This window comes from Andrena cerasifolii, chromosome 4 (genome assembly GCF_050908995.1).
Source record: "Andrena cerasifolii isolate SP2316 chromosome 4, iyAndCera1_principal, whole genome shotgun sequence".
Lineage (NCBI taxonomy): Eukaryota > Metazoa > Arthropoda > Insecta > Hymenoptera > Andrenidae > Andrena > Andrena cerasifolii.
Genome location: NC_135121.1, coordinates 166,694 through 186,293, shown reverse-complemented (window position 1 = coordinate 186,293; position 19,600 = coordinate 166,694). Strand labels below are relative to the sequence as shown.

Genomic DNA, 19,600 nt, shown 5'->3' with positions numbered 1-19,600 from the left:
CATTTTCATTTCGCAATCATGCATCTCGTTCTATTATTCGGCGCAACATTTGAATAGTAGTATGTACACCACAAGTGCCTTTCTTTCACCTTAGTTCCGCCGTTATTTCAAAGTCAATCTGCTAATGTTAAAATTTCAAAACATTGAAGTAATAGAGTTAATGGGGTGGGCCAAGTGAAGGCGTTAAAGAAGGTCTTTACTATCCGTAAGTATTTTCAATGTTCACTAAAATGAAAAGCGTGCGTCTAAACAGAAAGTGAACAATTCTACGCGGACAACTTTGCCGGCGGCCCACATTCAGAAAGCTAGTGAGCAGATATGGCGAGATTAAGCTAGACAGATGTACTATACCGAGCAACCACTCTTGAAGCCTGGTAATTGAAACATATTCTTTATTCTTTATCGTAGCGATAAGGAAGTAACACCAATTCATTCCTTATGTTTTTCTGAAAAAACTCATACGAAATGTCATGCACATCGGACTACTTTTACGTGAGCAATTTGTATATTTCCCTGAATATATCTTATAAATCGGAAAATTAGGTATTTCTACCCTAATTAGGATTTCAAATCCATAAGGACAAACACATACGTCCTCGGATTACAGAAAAGAAATGGGGAGCGGAGAATTCTCCATGATCCGAGGCAGAAAAAGTACTTACTACCAAATAAACTGAAAAATCGAGAGTGAGTGAAATAGCGCACCAGCGGGACACCCTCGGTCGACGGCGACTTGAATCATCCAGTATTAAATATAAAAATGTTCATATTTCTCATTACACCTTGATGAGAGTATTACCGATGGATTGGAGAGTTTATGTCGATGAAAATGAGTCCAAACACGAAGTGATTTGGTCTGTTTTTTTTTTTATTATAAATATATAATTAGGGCACACGCTACGTTCACTGAAAATGGACCGAATTGCTCCATGTTTGAACTCATTTTCATCGGGAAACCCTAAAAATCCATTGGTAATACGTTCAACAACATTTATCAAAACCATGATCATTTTATTTTTCTGTACTGAATATTTTATCTGGCCCGTCGGTTTTATTGCTCTCGGTTGTTAAAGGGCGGCCTACTGTTTAGTAGAGTCCGAAGGTCCTCGCTCGCGCCGAGACAGCAAAACAGTGGCGTGGGTAAGTCTTTCCCGTAGAAGACTGTACAATTCTTTCTGATCCATTCGACGATGCGCGCAACCATTCGCGTGCGCGGCTTCATATTGCATCAGGTCCCTCTTTGCGCGTCGACCCTTAAAAATCGACCCTTTTAATGGTGTTCTGTAGCGCGCGTTACACGTATTTAACCGTGCCTTTATGTTTCGCTTACCTCCAGGCGATGAAAAATGGGGGTAAGCAAGATTGCACAAAAATTGCACAACTACCACTAATGCAAGGTGGGGAAGGTACCCCTTCCATGCGGCCGCCCAGGCTAAGGAAAATGCGCAGGCTGGATGCACGTGATTATTCTGCGGTCCCCTCCTCAAAGTGACAGAAAATATAATCTATGTATACGCTATATGACAATAAATTTTTAGTGGCTATTTCGTTCTTTTACGCTACATTTGTGAACCTTTTATCATCCTTCCAAAACATTATTATTACGCTGCAACAGTATCTTTAGGAAATCAAGTATAGCATATAGGTTATATTTTCTGGCACTGCGAGGACAGAAAATCAGCTCCTGAAATCCGCTATTGAAAATGTGCAGGCTGGATGCTCGTGATTATTATATGGTTGGCTCCTCGAAGTGACAGAAAATATAACCTATATGCTATACCCGATTTCCTAAAGATACTGTTGCGGCGTAATAATAATGTTTTGGAAGGATGATAAATAGTTCCAAATGTAGCGTAAAAGAACGAAATAGCCACTAAACATTTATTGTCATACAGCATATACAGTATTTCCTCGTTAGCGAATCACTGGTCGGGACCGGCGTTGAGCCCGTATCGGGAACAGAGCTCTAATCCCGAGTGTTCGTTTCTCGCTTCTTTCTGGCCGAAGGGGGGAGCGAGATGGAACACTGTATGCGCGGCGAGCGTGCGCGATGATCGCAAGCGCTTACCGTGAGCACGAAAACCGCTCTCAAAATCTTGACGCAGGCCCGGCTCACGGTAAGAACTTGTGACCATCGTGCGCGAAAAGGAAGGCCCGTCGCGTACGCAAAGGATAGTGTGTCATGCGTCCGAAAAACGGAGCGAGACAAAACATCAACGCGTCGTCTGTCTCGTGCCGTTCTCGCTCGCTTTCAGTGCCTCTCGCTCGCTCTCGCCTTCGCCGGACAAGAGTGAGACAGTAGTGGTGGGGATAGCGAAAAGTCCGTAGCGTGTACACCAAACCGAGCCCGTAACGAGGAAATACTGTACATAGGTTCTTGATGTAGATACAGTGGAATTTTTCTGGTAGGTTCGTTCAGGGCAATCTGTCAAGGTTCGCAAATTATCCTTACCACTTTTTCGGATTAACCCAGATTAACCCAAACGACTAATCCGTGAGGGCATTTGAAACAAGCTACCAGCAGGGGCACATAACGGATACTAATATACATACCTATGTAGAAATTAAATATCTATATTTTCAATTACTTTTTCATTTAAACATTTTTAGTAGATTGGCCTCCATCTCATAATGAAAATTTAATGAAGCATATCCGTATTTCGCTTATGTTTTACATAATTATATACGCGTAAGTTTTAATACCTCAATATATCGAGAATTACGCACACGATCAGTTTTAATCGTTCTGGTCTCGAGTTCCATGCATTCCATGTTTTTAAATCTGTATTGATACTGGCTCGCACTCATCTCTCCTTGTATTTAAAACGGGGGTGGAACCAATTATTTTCGTAGTCCACGTTAGAAAACAAGCAAGTTTTGTTAGAAACATTTTTTCTTAAAATCATTCCAAACTATTTCTCGATGTCTAGATGCTAGAAGACATGCAAAAGGTCGGAAGCTTGGTTCCAAAATGAGAAGCGAAAATCACATTTACTATCTTGACCTGCAGCAGTATCGTTTACACCATTTCGGTTTTCCACAACCACTTACCCGATGACCGCCTACCCAGATTATTGTTGCCGTGACGCGACTTCCTCAACCATTCTTTGCGCGCTGCCTGACAACTGACTCCTGCCACAATCACACACCCCAAAAATCAGTCACACACGTCACTCTTTCAAACAGTACTCGCTCCTACAGAACACACTTATCTGCTCATTCTCCACATTCATTGTACAGTGCGTAGAAAAATTATTGGTCGTTGCTTTTAGGGGGTGAATCTACACCTCTGAATCAGTGGACATTTGTAAAAAAAAAGTGTTAAATTTTTTAGTAAACTTTTCGAAAAGCAACCTCCTCACCGATTTCAATGACCTTCACATATTTTGTCAGTCATCATTCTGAACAACATTTCCCTTTAAACTTTTTGGCGGTCGGCTTTGGTTTACAAAATATTCGCAAGACTTTACTTAACACTAAAATTACCGAGTTGAAAACATAAATCGGTTCGCTACCATGCTTTACGCGCCCTCCGCCATAATCTAGCCCCAACAAATACTAATACCGTTGGCTATGAAACAGATTTCAATATATTATGCCGAAAGTTTTTTTTATTAATATCTCAGAATCGAAGGCCGACCGCCAAAAAGTTTAAAGGAAAATGTTGTTCAGAATGGCGACATTGACAACATATGTGAAGGTCATTGAAATCGGCGAGAAGTAGCTTTTCAACAAATTTACCAATTTCTTTACATCAACGTATTTTTCGCGTTGGAAAGGGAAAATGTTTGAAAGAAACCATTTGACGCAAAGGAACCCTTGGGTCTGGAATAATTGTTAAAGATTTCGGAACGACTTGATTGTGCAGAGTTACATGTATATGTAGACATGGACCCACCACTACTCTGCTGCTTGATACGAGACACATCATAAGATTACCATAATTTATTAATCTTTTTTTAATTAGTTATTATAGGAAGTGTTTAAAATGATAAATAAAAGTGTATCTCTGTACACAGAGTATCCCGGGTATACAGTTGAAAAAATTGAAAATGTTGACAAAGTTAATATAAACCCATGTCCGCCAATAATTTATTAGGAGATTATAAGATAACAGAGATTCGTTACATCGTAATCGAAGTTGTACAATGCTTCTCCGTTGTACGGGTCTGTAGAGTTGCTGATTGATAAAGAAATGAAGAAAGGGTATAGCCGAATAAGGTGGTCAAAATTGCCCCAGAGCCACATTCGAGTTGCGATGGGTCATTCGATAGCTTAACAAAAAAGAACTATTTTTGGCAATTTTCAAGTTGATATCTTGATCTGGGGGGTAGTAAAGGGCAAAAATTGAAAAACATGTTTTTTCTCAATTTCTGCTATCCTATTGCATGAAAAATTTTGAAAAAAAAATCAGAGATATAGCAGTTATCCAGGCACATATTATAGAATTTTTTCAGATTTTTAATAATAACTGCTATATCTCTGATTTTTTTTCAAAATTTTTCATGCAATAGGATAGCAGAAATTGAGAAAAAACATGTTTTTCAATTTTTGCCCTTTACTACCCCCCAGATCAAGATATCAACTTGAAAATTGCCAAAAATAGTTCTTTTTTGTTAAGCTATCGAATGACCCATCGCAACTCGAATTTGGCTCTGGGGCAATTTTGAACACCTTATTCGGCTATACCCTTTTTATTTACCTTTTAAAAATGGTGTTAATACACCATTTTTACAGGGTGTTCCGATGTCAAATATTAATTTGAACACCCTGTATATAAATTCTCACCGCTACTATAACTTTCAGTCCTATCACTTATAGCGCTGCACTTTTATTTCATGCTTAGCCGTTAACGTTGGATGCGACACGGAAATGGTAATGGGGCTCTAGAGCCCCAAAATCGAGGCACACGGAATACAATAGGGTGAAAGGTCTATTCTATACCTGGTCTGTGCCTATACCTCGTCTGTGGTAAAACATTGCTTCGGTAAGGTAGGGAATGACGCCAAAATGGTAAAAAAATAATTAAAATCGGCAAAAATCCTTCTCGCAAACATTATTTCTATACAAAATGACACTGTTTCCAAAATTTCAACTAATTTGGAGCATGGGGGTTTTCGGAAGTTTAGCTAGCCAGCCCCGGATCAGTGCGACCATCCTAAAACAGTGCAGTCGGATCTATCTTTTCCACTTCCTAATTAATTCGCGCCTGGTATATATATATCGGTTTTCGCTTTCCTATTCGTTCTATTCTGGTATCTATATTCGTTCCACGGTTTGTATTGCCACCTCAATGATGGTGTATTCCAAAGAGTTACGCGATGTAAGTACCCTTAACTTACTTCTGTTTTTATTTTATGTTTGATGTTAATAATTCCTCTTATTCTTCTTTTATTATTATTGTTAGTACTTTTTTCGGCGTCGCGTCGTTGACTATATTTACGTCCGGGACGTTGTGTCTAGAAGGATGGAGAAGGATAAAAAATATCTAGATGATTTATTTATTTCAACGCTTTATTATATATGATATGTTTATACATAAATGTTTCTTCTTTTTCTATAAGGATTTTGTAAAGAAGATGCACATATACAGTAATCTGCAGCTACAATAATTAATGATATCAATTAGGGAAAAGTCGATACAAAAATTGATTCTAGAACCGTTTCGGAACCGATATAGAACCGAAAAAAATAACGGTTATGGAACCGAAATGAGGAAGGAAATAGGAACCGTAACTGAAACAGATAATATTTGTAAATTTCAGTTCATCATATCAGTTATTCGGAATAAAGGTCCTTCATAACCGTTTGGAGAACCGAAATCGATATTATAACAGTTTTCAAGCCCTGGTCCTACTATGTCTAATGCTGCCTTTTCAAAGTGTTCTCGCTGTGTATCAGTGATCTCCATTGGAGCCCTAGTTTTTCGACCCAGTTTATTTTTTTGGCAGAGGCTACATTTCTGTATGTATTCCTCGATGTCCTTGTTCATCCCTGGCCATTTGTACTTTTGTTTTATTCGTTTTGTAGTCCGCTGAATACCTTGATGTCCTCCTGTGGGTGTGCATTGATATTTGTAGAGGATTTGTTGTCTTTCGTCCTCTTTGTGAACCTCGATTGGCTTTGTTTCCACGGATTTCCTATTCTGTCTTTTTCATTCTTCGTTGTTCTGCAACGCGTGCATATTCCTGCTTAGCGCGTCCGCGTTAGTATTATTCTTTCCTGACTTATGTATGATTTCGTAGTCATATTCGGCTAGTAGAATTACCCATCTTATTAATCTGGATCCTGGGTCCGGTGCTTTGAATAGCCATACTAGTGCCTTATAGTCGGTAACTACCTTGAATGAGGTACCATAGACGTATGGTCGGAAGTGTTTGACCACCCAAACGACGGCTAACAGTTCTTTTTCCGTCGTACTGTCGAAACACATTCGTCGGCGCGCCCGGGTGGATGTAGACACACCCGAGTACGAATCTTGATTACATACACATTTAGCGTGATGTTCACAAGACATGTCTCCAACATCGTTATCGATCGTTCGTTTCTTGTTGTTCAATTTGATCTCAATCACTCGACATCCGGGACTCAGTAAATTTCTGTAAATTGCGACACCTCTCGCTGCCGAGCGTCGCTTTCTACTGTTGAACGATACCGACTGCGAACCGTTGTTTTCTTGCGCCTTCAATTCGAAGCCCGACAATTGAATCGGATTGTCCGGATCCATCCACTTTTCCGTAATCACGAAATAGTCAGACTTTTAAGGTTGACTGTCGAATGCTGTTCGAAAATCTCGCGGTTGAGCGCGCTGGATGCCGGTGAGGATTAGGAACGACAGTGAAAAAGGCGAACTTTGCACAGCACGTAAAATGAGTGACGTCGATTTATTAAAATGGAATTTTGCACTTGAAAATGTTAATGAGATTAATACTCGCACAAATATTGTATACTGTATCCAAGCAGTCAACTCATCGTGATACCACTCGAAGCACGCCTCCAAGCATTCACGCAAAAAAGAATTTATATACCAAATAGGAATCATTGCACTACACATAATTAAGAAATAATTCTTCACTAAGGAACTTCGGCTGCTACGCGTCTATTCTACCTACAATTCACAAGGGGAGGGCACACCTTTTGCCATCGGTTTTGGAATAAGACTGGGTGAACATTGTAGTACCCACCTAGTGTTACAAAATCGTAAAGGGTTTTTGCAAAGTGGGCCCTCGTTTTCGAAAAATTTGAGTTCAAAATTATGCGCGATACTAGTAGTTTAGTTGCGCAAACTTTATCACCAAGTAACTGTCGTAGCTGAGATAGTAAGGTAGGCCTGCCCTTTACGGTGCAAATACCTCCTGAAGTTCTGGGACCCGGGCAACAGCCGAGCGCGGGACTGTTACGTTGCTAACCACAGCATGGGCTGCGGGAGAACTGCATAAGTGGCATGCAGTCTCGTACATGGACGCACACTCATGCAGTTCTCTCACAGCTCTCGCAACGGGTAGCATTGGAGGAGTTACGCGCCCGGCTGTTGCCCGGGTCTCAGAACTTCAGGAAGTATTTGCACCGTAAAGGGCAGCCCTATAGTAAGGTGTTCAGCTACGGTGAAGGAGGTAATCGATTCGATTTCCGGTGCCACGTCTAGTTTATTTTTCTTTTGTTTACTGTAGTAATGCAATGACTACACCTAAAATTGTTTTGCGTTGTAATGGCTGCGTAAAAAAAAATTATTTTGTTCTAATAATGATGTTAATATTATATATTATTGCAATAATACTGTATACAATAATATGATTACAAATTACAAATATAATACAAGTACAGATATAATATAAATATAATGAAACCGAAAATTACAAATAATATCATTGCAACAATATTGTTGCGCCGGGGCGTTTTCATCGCAGGCCACCCCGACGCAAAGGAGTAGAATAATAGACACGGACGCACACACGACTGAACTATATTGTTACACAGACCAATAGTTTACAAAGGTGCGACCCGTACGTCCGAACGCAATGGTGTTCGGTACAAGATTTCTTTCTCGTCGGCCTCTCCGATCGTCCTCTTCAAGGGGGCCGACCTTCTTCTATCTTCAGCTGCGAGCACCAGCAGGCTATGCACGGGCCTATACCCGGTGCTCGCAACAATATAATGTATTAAATTTTATTTTGCAGACTGCCGTACAGACTTTAACCAGAGTTAGAGCTCCGATCGTGACTGACCGTCGCACAGTGAGATGGATCGACACTTAACTAGACATTCACTTCATTTTTTACATATTTCATCATTTAGTGATTTTTAGCTTTACTCCTCGGCTTCTCCCGGAATTTAGATTCTGCTTTTGTAAAAAAAATTACAGGCAATATATTGTACAATAAATACAATAATCAATTAAATCTCTGATAAGAAACTTATTACAAAATACAGTGTCCATGTCGTCTTCATAAAATGTGACCTACTCATCTAGCAAAGATAATGTTTCTTATCAATGGGATTCTTGATGTTGAAATATGTGGATCGGAGTTTATTAATAAATTATTTAGAACATCTTGATTTGCTATTGGCTGGCAAACGATAGTCAATTGTTAAATTTAGGAGCGAATTGTCATGGGTTGTTCAAGCACGAAACGCTGAAACTTCGAGCGATCGCGAGACAGTGCTTAGTGTAGCGGTTAAGTCAGTATTTAGTGTCGTCTTTAAGCTAGTATCTACGGGCACAATCACTTATATTTACAGCACGTTCACAAAATATATCACAAGTTGCGCCTAATTAGAATCTAACAATGAAGAGAGACAGAAACTTATTTACAACCGCGCGGAAGCACACAAGGACTACGAGCCGATCCCGAGCTCGGGAAAGTTCTCGAACGGCGACTCCACACATGTTGCGGTACAGCTTGTCGATTTAGACTTTTCGATAGTGAAAACACTAATTAATGTCCGCACGAGTAGCCAGTAATGATGTCCCTACTTGTGGTTATTAATCTCGATCAGCATAATTGAGCAGTTCGAAGTACCCGGAGTAGCAGATTTAGATGGAACCTTCTTTTGTGCCAAGAAATATCAATTTTCAAAGGGTCGGATGCGGACGGATATAAATAATTGAAGTTCGTGAAATTGAATCTATTCAGAATTATGAGATATGCTTGAATTTACAAACAAATACGAACAATTCTTTTAATTTAGAAAAATTTGAAAATGGTAACAAAAAAGCGTAATTTGGTAATAAAATATAAGTATTTATATTTTTCATTACAAGAACAACATTAACTAAAACTATTCCAACGTAAAAAGCTGACCATTTTCTAGAAACGGATATCTAACATTTTGTTTAGAATATTAGACAGAGGGGCCCACAAAGCCTGAAATAAAGATTTTAAAAACGACCGCGAATTATATGCAAGAAAGAGCAGACGAAAAATAACAAATTAAGATATTCTAAATAATTTATTCATAACCTCCGATCCGTATAAATTACAGATATATGGATATCAACATCAAGAATCCCATTGTGAAAAAGAGCGACGAGAAAAAAATGATTATTGTATTTATTATACAATATTGATGCGAGCACCCTATGGATAAGAGTCCAAGGCCTACTGGTGCTCACAACAACGATAAGAAGATGGCGGAGAAGACGAACGCTATATCGATCTCCTGTTAAGCCGTTATTCGAAAGCCAGACGCCATTGCGAGCAGACGGATTGAGATTACACTATTTCTGTATATTAGACATTCCTTTCCGCCTATTGTTCTTGTTTACATTGTATTCCCTGTCCTTGTATTAAATCAATATTATGTCAAACCGAGCAACCCCCGTTACACAAAAGTGTAACGATATATTGCCTGTAATCTTAGATTGTAATTGGTAAATGATGAAATATGTAAAAAATGAAGTGAATGTCCACTTACGTGTCGATCCGTCCCACTGTGTGTTGGGATAATCGTATAACTGGTCGAATAACTGTTCGTAGGTGGTGGGTTTCTCTTCGAAGTGACTATAATAATAGTATTAATATTGTTGCAATGATATTATTTCTAATTTGTTGTTTTATTATATTTATATTATATCTGTACTTGTATTATATTTGTAATTTGTAGTCCATATTAATTGCATTACTACGGTAAGAAAAATAAAACGAAAAAAATAGACGTGACATCGAGAATCGAACCGAAGACCTCTAAGCACCGTAGCCGATCACCTTACTATTGCAGCTACGACCATTACTTAGGACTGCATATTAATACTACACAGTACCATATTACACATGCAATTTACCGCACATCAAAATAATACACACAAGATAATGCACATCGGGATAGCGCACAGCAACATTTCACGAACAAGATAGTACACGTACAGTTTAGAACACAGGCAGTTTAACACACATTTTATCAAGAGACACGGCAGTGTCTCGCGCCAAGTTTACACTAAAAGCGGGACACACTGTGCCTTTATAACGCCACGCACCGCTGTTACGTCCTGAAGGGACTTTCTACAGATCGCCCCGAGCGGTTGAAATGATCTGTCGGGTTCGCGCTCCGTTAAGGTGCTAAAGCACGCCTTGACTATACTTACCAAGGAAGGGGAAGGACTAAGGGGGTTGAATCAATTGGCACACAGAATTTAAGGGAATTCATAGCAGAATAAAATATATTCTTAAAGAAAGCAAAATGAGATTAACATACCCAGAGAGGGCGCTCAGTCTCTGCTGTCACTCGCAGGTGTCCTAAGATAACGCACGGCATGCTTGCCGTCTATCGTTCCGCTCGCTTGCCGTGTCGCTGAACCAAGGTCGTGGTCGCTCGCTGTGCTCTCGGCTAGCACACGGAAGACGGTAAACTTGACGTCCGTCGAATCACCGCCTCTCGCTGCGTCGCATGTGTTCGCGGTCGCGGTGGTCCGTATCGGCGCGTAAGAGCATTCCTGGCGAGGCCGTTTCTCCGTATATCGGAGCGGAGATACACTTCGCCTAACCTGATGGGCCGACCGTGATTCGCGAGATAGACGCTGAGGCGGAGACGCGATCTAGACGGCGCGATTCGCCGTTGATACTCCATAATTCGAGCTCTGAATCTAACTAACTCTACTGAGTCCTCCGGTTGAGGGCTGCGCCTCGCACTATCGTGGGCAAATGGGGGAAATCGCCGCGTCGACAATCGTCGATCGCTCCTTATTTGGAAGCCGCGCTTCCAGCCGTCGACGATCACGTTGTCCTTACGATCGCTTCGCGGTTCGGCGCAACGTGACTGCCACACGCGAGGCGATTCCGCTGAATTGTCTTCTCCGAAGTAAAGCGACGCGCGGACAGCAAGCACGGGATGGACCGATAAGGGCATGTAACACCACTATCAAGAACCCTTCGATTATCGAATCTCAATCATGGTTGATCCGATTAATTTTTTAATAGTCTCAATGGATAGTTTGGGTTTGCTTTGCATTACAAAAGTGTCATCTTGTTCCTGCGTGCCTTATGAGTTGAGATATTTCGATGTAAACTTCCAATCTGGCGAATTTTCGATGAAGAACACTAGTATACAAAATCCAAAAAAATTATTTTTGGTCGAGACTCTACTATGAAATTCTTATGTAAGGTGGTCCCCTAAGCTCAAAAATCGACCTAAGACGAAATCCTATGGATACGTTTTTGAGATATCGCCCGATGAATATTTTGGTAATTTTTTAAGAAGACCACCCGACCGGGTTTCGATTTCAATTTCGATTTCAATTTCGGCCCCAAAACATTACATTTTTCTTAAGTTCCGCTCGATTCTGCCTAAACTATTGGTTGGATTGGAAAATACTGTCGGAAAGAGTTGTATGTAATTTAATTATCTTTTATTTAAGAGTCGACGCGATCAAATCGGTCAACACTAACGCAAGATATGGCCAAAAACGTCAGGTCATCTTCTTAAAAAATTACCAAAATATTCATCGGGCGATATCTCGAAAACGTATCCATAGGATTTCGTCTCATGCCGATTTTTGAGTTTAGGGAACCACCTTACATAAGAATTTCATAGCGGAGTCTACATCAAGATATGAGTGTAAACTAGTGGAATCGTTATCGTTTATTGTGGCACGGGGGGAGCGTGGTAAGGGTGAAGAAACGTACCGCCAATTCACGCAGCATGAAAAATAAAAAAAGCCGCTGTGTTCTGGGCGCTAATAACAGGAACAAAACATAAGCTAGTCGATAAGCCTAACAAGGGAACATTCCGAACCCGCAAATTAAAAAAATTCTGAAACTTCGTGAATATGTAGGGAATTTCCCCCTGATTACAACGCAATTTTTGTTTGCTGCCCAAATTCACTCTAAGGCGGTGTAATTGACCCCTGAAAAACCGGTTATTTTCCGATTTTCTATTATAACTAGTGAACTGTATAATAATTTTTTTGCCAAATGATAGATCTAATTAAAAGAAGTAACTTTTGTCTCGAAACTTTTTTTCTATCTCTTACATTTTGCGAGTTATAACACAAAATCGGAAAATAGTCGAATTTTCGGGGGTTAATTTCAACCCCTTCGAGTGAATTTGGGCATCAAACAAGAATTGCGTTGTAATGAGGTGGAAATCCCCTACATATTTACAAAGTTTCAGAATTTTTTGAAATTTCGGGTTCGGGATCTTCCCTTGTAAGTATAAAAGTATCTTAGATGTAAAGTAGGTATACAATAGGCTGGACCGAAAAAAAATTGGATTCTTTTCTCGTCATAGTGAAAAAAATGTATGAGGTGTGTCAAAAAGGTCGATACTTTTTTTTTGTAATTTTAAAACTATATGTAGCCGCGCCCGGCGCGATCGGTTTCTACCAAGCTAGTAAGTAACCAAAAGTTTTTTTGTTGAATTATTTCAATGTTTCACTGATCCTCGCTGGCAAAAAGGAATGTGTATCTCGACAGGCAAAGCCCAACGCGTGCCCCCCCGTGGCGCGAACAAGACCACTCCCGGTGTTTGATATTCCAGCGGGTTTTCTTCCAGTGAAAATCAGTAAATTTGCAAGCGCAATATCTCGAAAACCAGTGGAAATAAGGTGTATACATTATAGGTTATTGAATTTGTCTTGGAACGCACTATCAAGTGATCTCTAAAAAAAAAGTTCCATTTAAAAAACCGAACTTGACCATCGTATCTTTTAAAATAATAATCGAAAAAGAAATCGTCTCGGCTAATAAAGAGTGACTCAAAAAATAGTCTCTTGTTAGTCCCACGATGTTGGAACTGAATTTTATGCGAAACAGTACCTTATGATGAGACATCAATCACGCGAAATTTTCAAGTTGAGGTGACAATTAGTTTCTGAGATATGGGAGGTGAAAGAAGTGAAAATTCGTTAACACGTCAGCCTCAGGGATTGTAACTTGTAACCCGCTCGGAGCCGGTTACTAGTAACATAAGACAGTCTAGTCCAGACAGGCACTTAAGGGAGTACTCTGAACATCTGGCCGAAAAATTGAGCGGGGCACAAATAGATGAATATTATGTAAAAAGTTTTGCACGATTATATTTGTTATTCATTGAGTACAAAATTCATAAAGATTGTTCATTTTATCGGCCGTATGACCAGAGTACATTAAGTGGCTGTCTAAACCAGACTGTCTTATGTTACTAGTAACCCGCTCCGGGCGGGTTACAATGTCAGCCCATACGCTTCGATGTACGGACTTTTATGTCAGTCCGATAATTTAAACAATTATTTCCAGGGGTTTTGCTGACTGGTAACAATGAATTTGAACTTAGATATCCAAATTAACGAAAAAAATAAAAATCAAGAAATATAAATGACTGTGTAGTGGGTGCTTTTTTAAATATATCGTCCACCATGTTAAATCGGCCATTGTGAATTTTGAAAATCTAAGTTCAAATTCATTGTTAGCAGTCAGCAAAACTTACAATAACTGATTCAACATGGTGAACGATATATTAAAAAAGCACCCACTGCATAGACCTAACCCAGACATTTATATTTCTTGATCTTTATTTTTTTTCCGTGAATTTTGAAAATCTAAGTTCAAATACATTGTTAACAGTCAGCAAAACCCCTGGAAATAATTGTTTAAATTATTGGACTGACATAGAAGTTCGTACATCGAAGTGTATGGGTTGACGCGTTAACGAATTTTCACTTCTTTGACCTCCCATATCTCAAAGACTAATTGTCACCTCAACTCGAAAATTTGTTGTAATTGATGTCTCATCATAAGGTATCATTTGGCACAAAATTCCGTTCTAAAATCGTGGGACCAAAAAGAGGCTAAAATAGGCTTCATTTTTAGGTCACTCTTTGCTCCCTCGAACCATGCAATTCCATATAATTTTTTTTCTCCAATACGTTAGAAGATATCCAGCTGTTCAGTCTTCTCGCGGACACCCTGTACATAAGTTCTACGTTAAGTTGTAACTGAAATGTGGATATTATATATTTACAGTTAATCGAAACAGAAGATGATGCAGTGTGATCCTCGTCAGAGAAAAAAATTTATTGAGACATAGTATTATATTAATTAAGGGATTATATATTTGTGATTTACTTGAAGAAGCTGAAGCGTATATTTTTTTAAAAACTTTTTGTGCTTAAAAGGGCAACATTTAAACAACATTTGGTAATTTTTTCGTAGAAAAATATTTACGTTTATAATAAAGTAATAACCGATATCCAAGAAGCATTTTTAAAAATTTGGTTTTGCGATGAGCACTGCCATTCGGAACCACATTATCTAAACTCAAAAAATAAAAAAGATTTCGTTAGTATATTAATGTATAATCAGGATGACGGAGAGAATTTTCCGAAATATTAATTTTAAAACAAAATGGCGGCTATTTAAAGTTGAAATCCTGATTTTTTCGTGCAAAATCACGCGAAAAAAATTTCGAAAAAATATTAATTGTCTTGGTATAAATTATAAAATAAGACAAGACACCACTGAGACAAGAAAGAAAGAAAAATATTAATGGAATTTATACATGTTTATTTTGAATAAAATATTTATTGGTATTGAAATATTTATATCCTTTGTACAAATAGTCGTTTGTTATAATTGGCGTAATTTTTGTATGTCATTAGTTTTGTAAAGCTAAATATAGCACATTAATAAATTCACGACAGTTTCTTTTCGTTCGTCTGCGCGCGCTCGCGTATACTTGGCGCATTTTTTGTACCTTTTTTTTTAAAAAAAAAAAGGTAATTTTGTGGAGATTTCACACATTTTGTAGTGTTTATTGATGGCTGGGTATTTTTTTCACCCCCTCCGTGTTATTTTGTTTTTAAAATATTGTATTGTCATCCAAAGTACTCACACCTGCAAAATTTCAAGACAATTGGATTGGTGGAATTGGATTAATTCTGATTTTTCAGATATGAACCAAACATACAAGAAGCAAACAGAGGCTGAATACAATCGTTTAATAAAATCGTTTAATTAATATAGTTCTATGTATTGGTAATATCCAATTTTTTTTTCCTCCTTTTTGATGCTCCTCGGTCTATCTAACCTTCTTTGGACAACCTCCAAGTCTGTGCATTAGGGTGGCCCGAAAAAATCAAATTTTCCAAATTCGAAGCAGCCAAATGCGGAAAAGTTGCGTCTGGGGAACACAAATGGAGGCAAAAAATTGTTGAAATCGGTCAATATTTGACCGGGCCTAAACGGGTTCAAATATTGACCGATTAAACAATTTTTTTTTTGCCTCCATTTGTGTTCTCCAGACGCAACTTTTCCGCACTAGGCTGTTTCAAGTTTCGAAAATTTGATTTTTTTGGCCCACCCTACTGTGCATCCCCTTCTTTTCTATCCAAGCCGGTGCGTTCCCTTCATTTTTACCACTGCCTGTGCGCCCCCTTCATTTTTACCCCAGCCTGTGCGTCCCCTTCATTTCTATCCAAACCTGTGCGTCCCCTTCATTTCTATCCTAGCACGTGCGTCCCCTTCATTCCTATAAGTTTTACATAAAAACTCTTATGTAAAAATAGTTTGTTAGTATAAAAACAATATATTATTTTGTACATGCATGGTATAAAATTCTAAAAACTTGTGCGAAAGAAGATGTTTTTCTGTCGAACCTTCTCCGGACAACTTCCAAGTCTGTGCGTCTCCTTCGTTTCTATACGCTTTACATAAAAAGCCTATTAAAAAAATTTTGGCGACTTACCTTGTTAATGAGACAATAATTCAGTGTCCTATTTCCAAAAATTTGACAACTTACCTCATTTGACACTTGGCAGGTTATGATTCATTGACACTAGCTAGGTTACGTTTGCCTTGACAGATGTGCTCTCTGTCTGGGTGTCATGTGACAACAATTTGTTACGCGATTGCCTGAAACCTTCATCGAATGAACGACGTGCCTGAGAGACATTTCCTCACCCTTCCATGTTCCCCTCCTGCCCACACTTGACGATGGAGAAAATCTCTTAATATAAAATTCGCCAAATTGCCACTTTACATAGAAATATCTCAGCTCGTAAGGCACGTAGGAACAAAACGAAGACAATTTTCTTATGTAAATCAAACCTAAGCTATCCCTTAAGATCATTCAAAATTTAATTGGATCAACCATTATTGAGATTCGATAATCGAAGGGTTCTTCCAAAAACTGCTCGGCATAATATAGGCACGCTCGTCTCGCGCTGGACATGTACTTGGCGCGAGACACTACCGTGTCTCTTGATCATATCTGGGAGCACGGCAGTGCCCCCGTCGAATCGAGTCGGGCGCTTGCCGTAAGCACTTTTTCCTGGAAGCAACTCAGCGTACTTTTAACCCCCCCCCCCCCCATATCTTTGTGCTGGAGTTACCCAGAAACCTGAAACTTTACTGAAACCTAGTACTTTGCAAACGGAATTGAACCCCCCAAATTTCACGTTTCCATCTTTTCTATTTTATAAGATATTTGAACCCAAAGTTTCGTTATTTCGACACTGACCGATCATCAAAAATCAGACGTACTTCCAGCAGCCCTAGAAACTTGAACTTTTACAGAAAGGTAGTGTTTAGGATACAAAGAAAGGAAAAATTAAAAAATCTGGAAAAATCCTTTTCTGTAACAATTTATGAAAGAAATTCCATATCTCTGGAACCACTGAACCCATAACCATGAAATTTGTTAGGCACATTCCTCTTAGTCCCCAGGTGCTCGCTAAGAAATTTAAAAAAAAACTCGCCGTCCTATTACCGAAAAACGATACATGAATGTTTAGCCCCTGCGCGCGTGACGCATGTTTCGGTCCTGACGCCGTAACGTAGTCACAGCGCGGAGCCTCCCACTCTGCAAAAATCGCGTGATCCTTGCACGCTAGGCGCGAACGCGGCTAATATTTATGGTTTCGATATACGCCCAATACAATCGCCTGTTCACTTACAAAAAGAAGTGAAATCCTTTGCCCATAAAAAGTTGTGAGATGTCATGTAGAACCGAGTCTAGCGCTCTAATTAACCCTGACACTTTCATTCACAAATCACTCCCAACTCTACATCTTTAGTTAAAGAACATTTTGTGACTTGACAATTACGCAGTACGAGAATGTGACGGAAGTTGCTTACATTTTAGTATTTACGTTTATTAATAAAGTATTGCATAAAATAATATTTATACAGGAACTGAACATATATGTATTTATAGCGTGAACTTAATTTTACATAACATTGTAAGGTGTAGTAACTTCCCTGTGATGCGTAATTGCCAAGGCAAAAAAGGTTCTTTAACTAAAGATGTAAACTTGGGAGTGATTTGTGAATGAAAGTGTCAGAGTTAATTAGAGCGCTAGACTCGGTTTTACATGACATCTCACAACTTTTTATGGGTAAAGGAGTCACGAGACTCGGCTACATTTTTTACATGAAATGTTTTTGATGGGTTATCATATTCAAATAATGAGTCACTGTCAGTGAATTAAAAAATTGTAGCAGGTTTCATATCATTCTACACGCTTATCGAGTGCCCAAATGTCAGAGTCAGAGTGAGGGAGAATACAGTCAACCTATAACGCCATTAATTCGTACCGCGTTATAAGAAACTCAGAATTACATAGTTACAAATCATATTAATTCGAACCGCATTATTAGAGTACCGCGTTATAGGTAGGAGGACTGTCGCAATTTTTGCTCCGCGTTATATGGAAATCGCGTTATAACTGTACCGCGTTATAGGCATCATCTGTCAGAAAAAAGACGCAATAAACCCTCCTAAGGGTTTATTGCGTCTTTTTTCTGACAGATGATGCTGAGCGTATGATATTTATGGCTTGTAGCTGTCGCGTGCCCTCTCAGTCGTTCATAATCCCACTCACTCGCCGCGGCAGGGAATAAAAATAAGCCGAATAGATTATCCGATTCGAAAATTAATACCCGCCGGTTTCGAGCCAGTGCACTTTGCGGAACAGACCTGCATATATTGAATATTTTTGCAAGTTCTACTCATATGCAAATTTTTACCAAAATAGTGTACGAATTGAGTGACGCCCCCCCAGCGTTCATTATCACCTTTAAAGTTACGTAGAATTTTAAATAATTTTATTGTAATTTTCAAATGTTTTTCAAATTTTAGATTCTGGAACCGTGCAGACAAATATATCAAACTGTTTTTTTTGCTTTGTGGAGAGCCAAGAGGATGGAATCTATATTGTCTACCATTTGGAAACGACAAATAACATCGGCAAAGATGTTACGTAAAATGCCAGAAGTATTACCAATTCAAACGCACATACATTTAATCATAAGCAGTATGGTTCACTTAGTTCATCAGATGCAGTATTTCTTCTTATTTGAGGTAAAGTTGAAAATTATTATGAACTGTTATTAGTGTTGTAATTGTTGTGAACGTAGATGTGTTCTACTGTTCTTTGCTGAGATGTTGCCGGCAGAAGCTTGGTGGTCCGATTGGTACATTTCCATAGGCCCACGTTTTCTAACGCAGAGGTAGGACACACGTATTGTCGCTAGTGGCCGACATGGTAACATCGACGAATACAAAGTAAGCGAACGGCATACACGCGGTGGGAGCCAATGCGAGCGAAGTAGCCCCGTGCCCCTTGTATCGTCCGTGTTCTTTCTTCTCAGCAAACGACAGTAGACGGAAACCTATGGTGTGGCAATGCCCAAAACCATGTTCACAAAATATTGTAGAAATATTCACAAATAAAAAAGACCAATCGTGTGAAGTAGGCTTGTAATCGAAGTGCATATACACTTACAAAGTACATATGAAAGTACGCGGTCAGAATCGAATGTGCATGTTGTATTATGTCTACGGGAAAGTTCTGTCACTTTCTTTTGTTGCAAGGTAATCACGAGTTGTGATTGTTACCGAGATTCTCATCGTACACTGTAGGTTGTCACCAGTAATTCCAATAATGCTGGGGACGCGCAACGAAGTAGCAACCGAGAATAGTTGGATTCTTGGCCGTTTAAAAGTAGATTAACACGTTCTGCACGGCCATTTCTGAAGGTATAGGTGCAGGTAGTGTCGGTTTGTGTCTTATGACATCAGCCGTGCTCAATGTGTTAAGACTATCCGACGCCCTTGCCGTCGGCAAGATACTGCCCGTCCAAACAATCCGCAATGGAGTTTACATGATGACACTCATATTGTTCTGTCC

General features: G+C 39.2%; 1 protein-coding gene across 5 annotated transcripts in view; it reads left to right on the top strand.

The window, feature by feature from the left end:
- Grip91 (gamma-tubulin complex component 3) overlaps positions 1 to 19,600 on the top strand; it is a 192,008-nt gene that overhangs the window by 97,061 nt on the left and 75,347 nt on the right. For 4 of the 5 annotated variants that reach the window (XM_076810377.1, XM_076810376.1, XM_076810375.1 and 1 more), the window contains one exon: positions 18,550 to 18,771. The exons of the other annotated variant lie outside the window; for it this stretch is intronic. In XM_076810377.1, coding sequence (XP_076666492.1) covers positions 18,550 to 18,771 — 222 coding nt within the window. The remainder of the gene's footprint in view (positions 1 to 18,549; positions 18,772 to 19,600) is intronic. 5 annotated transcript variants of the gene reach the window in all.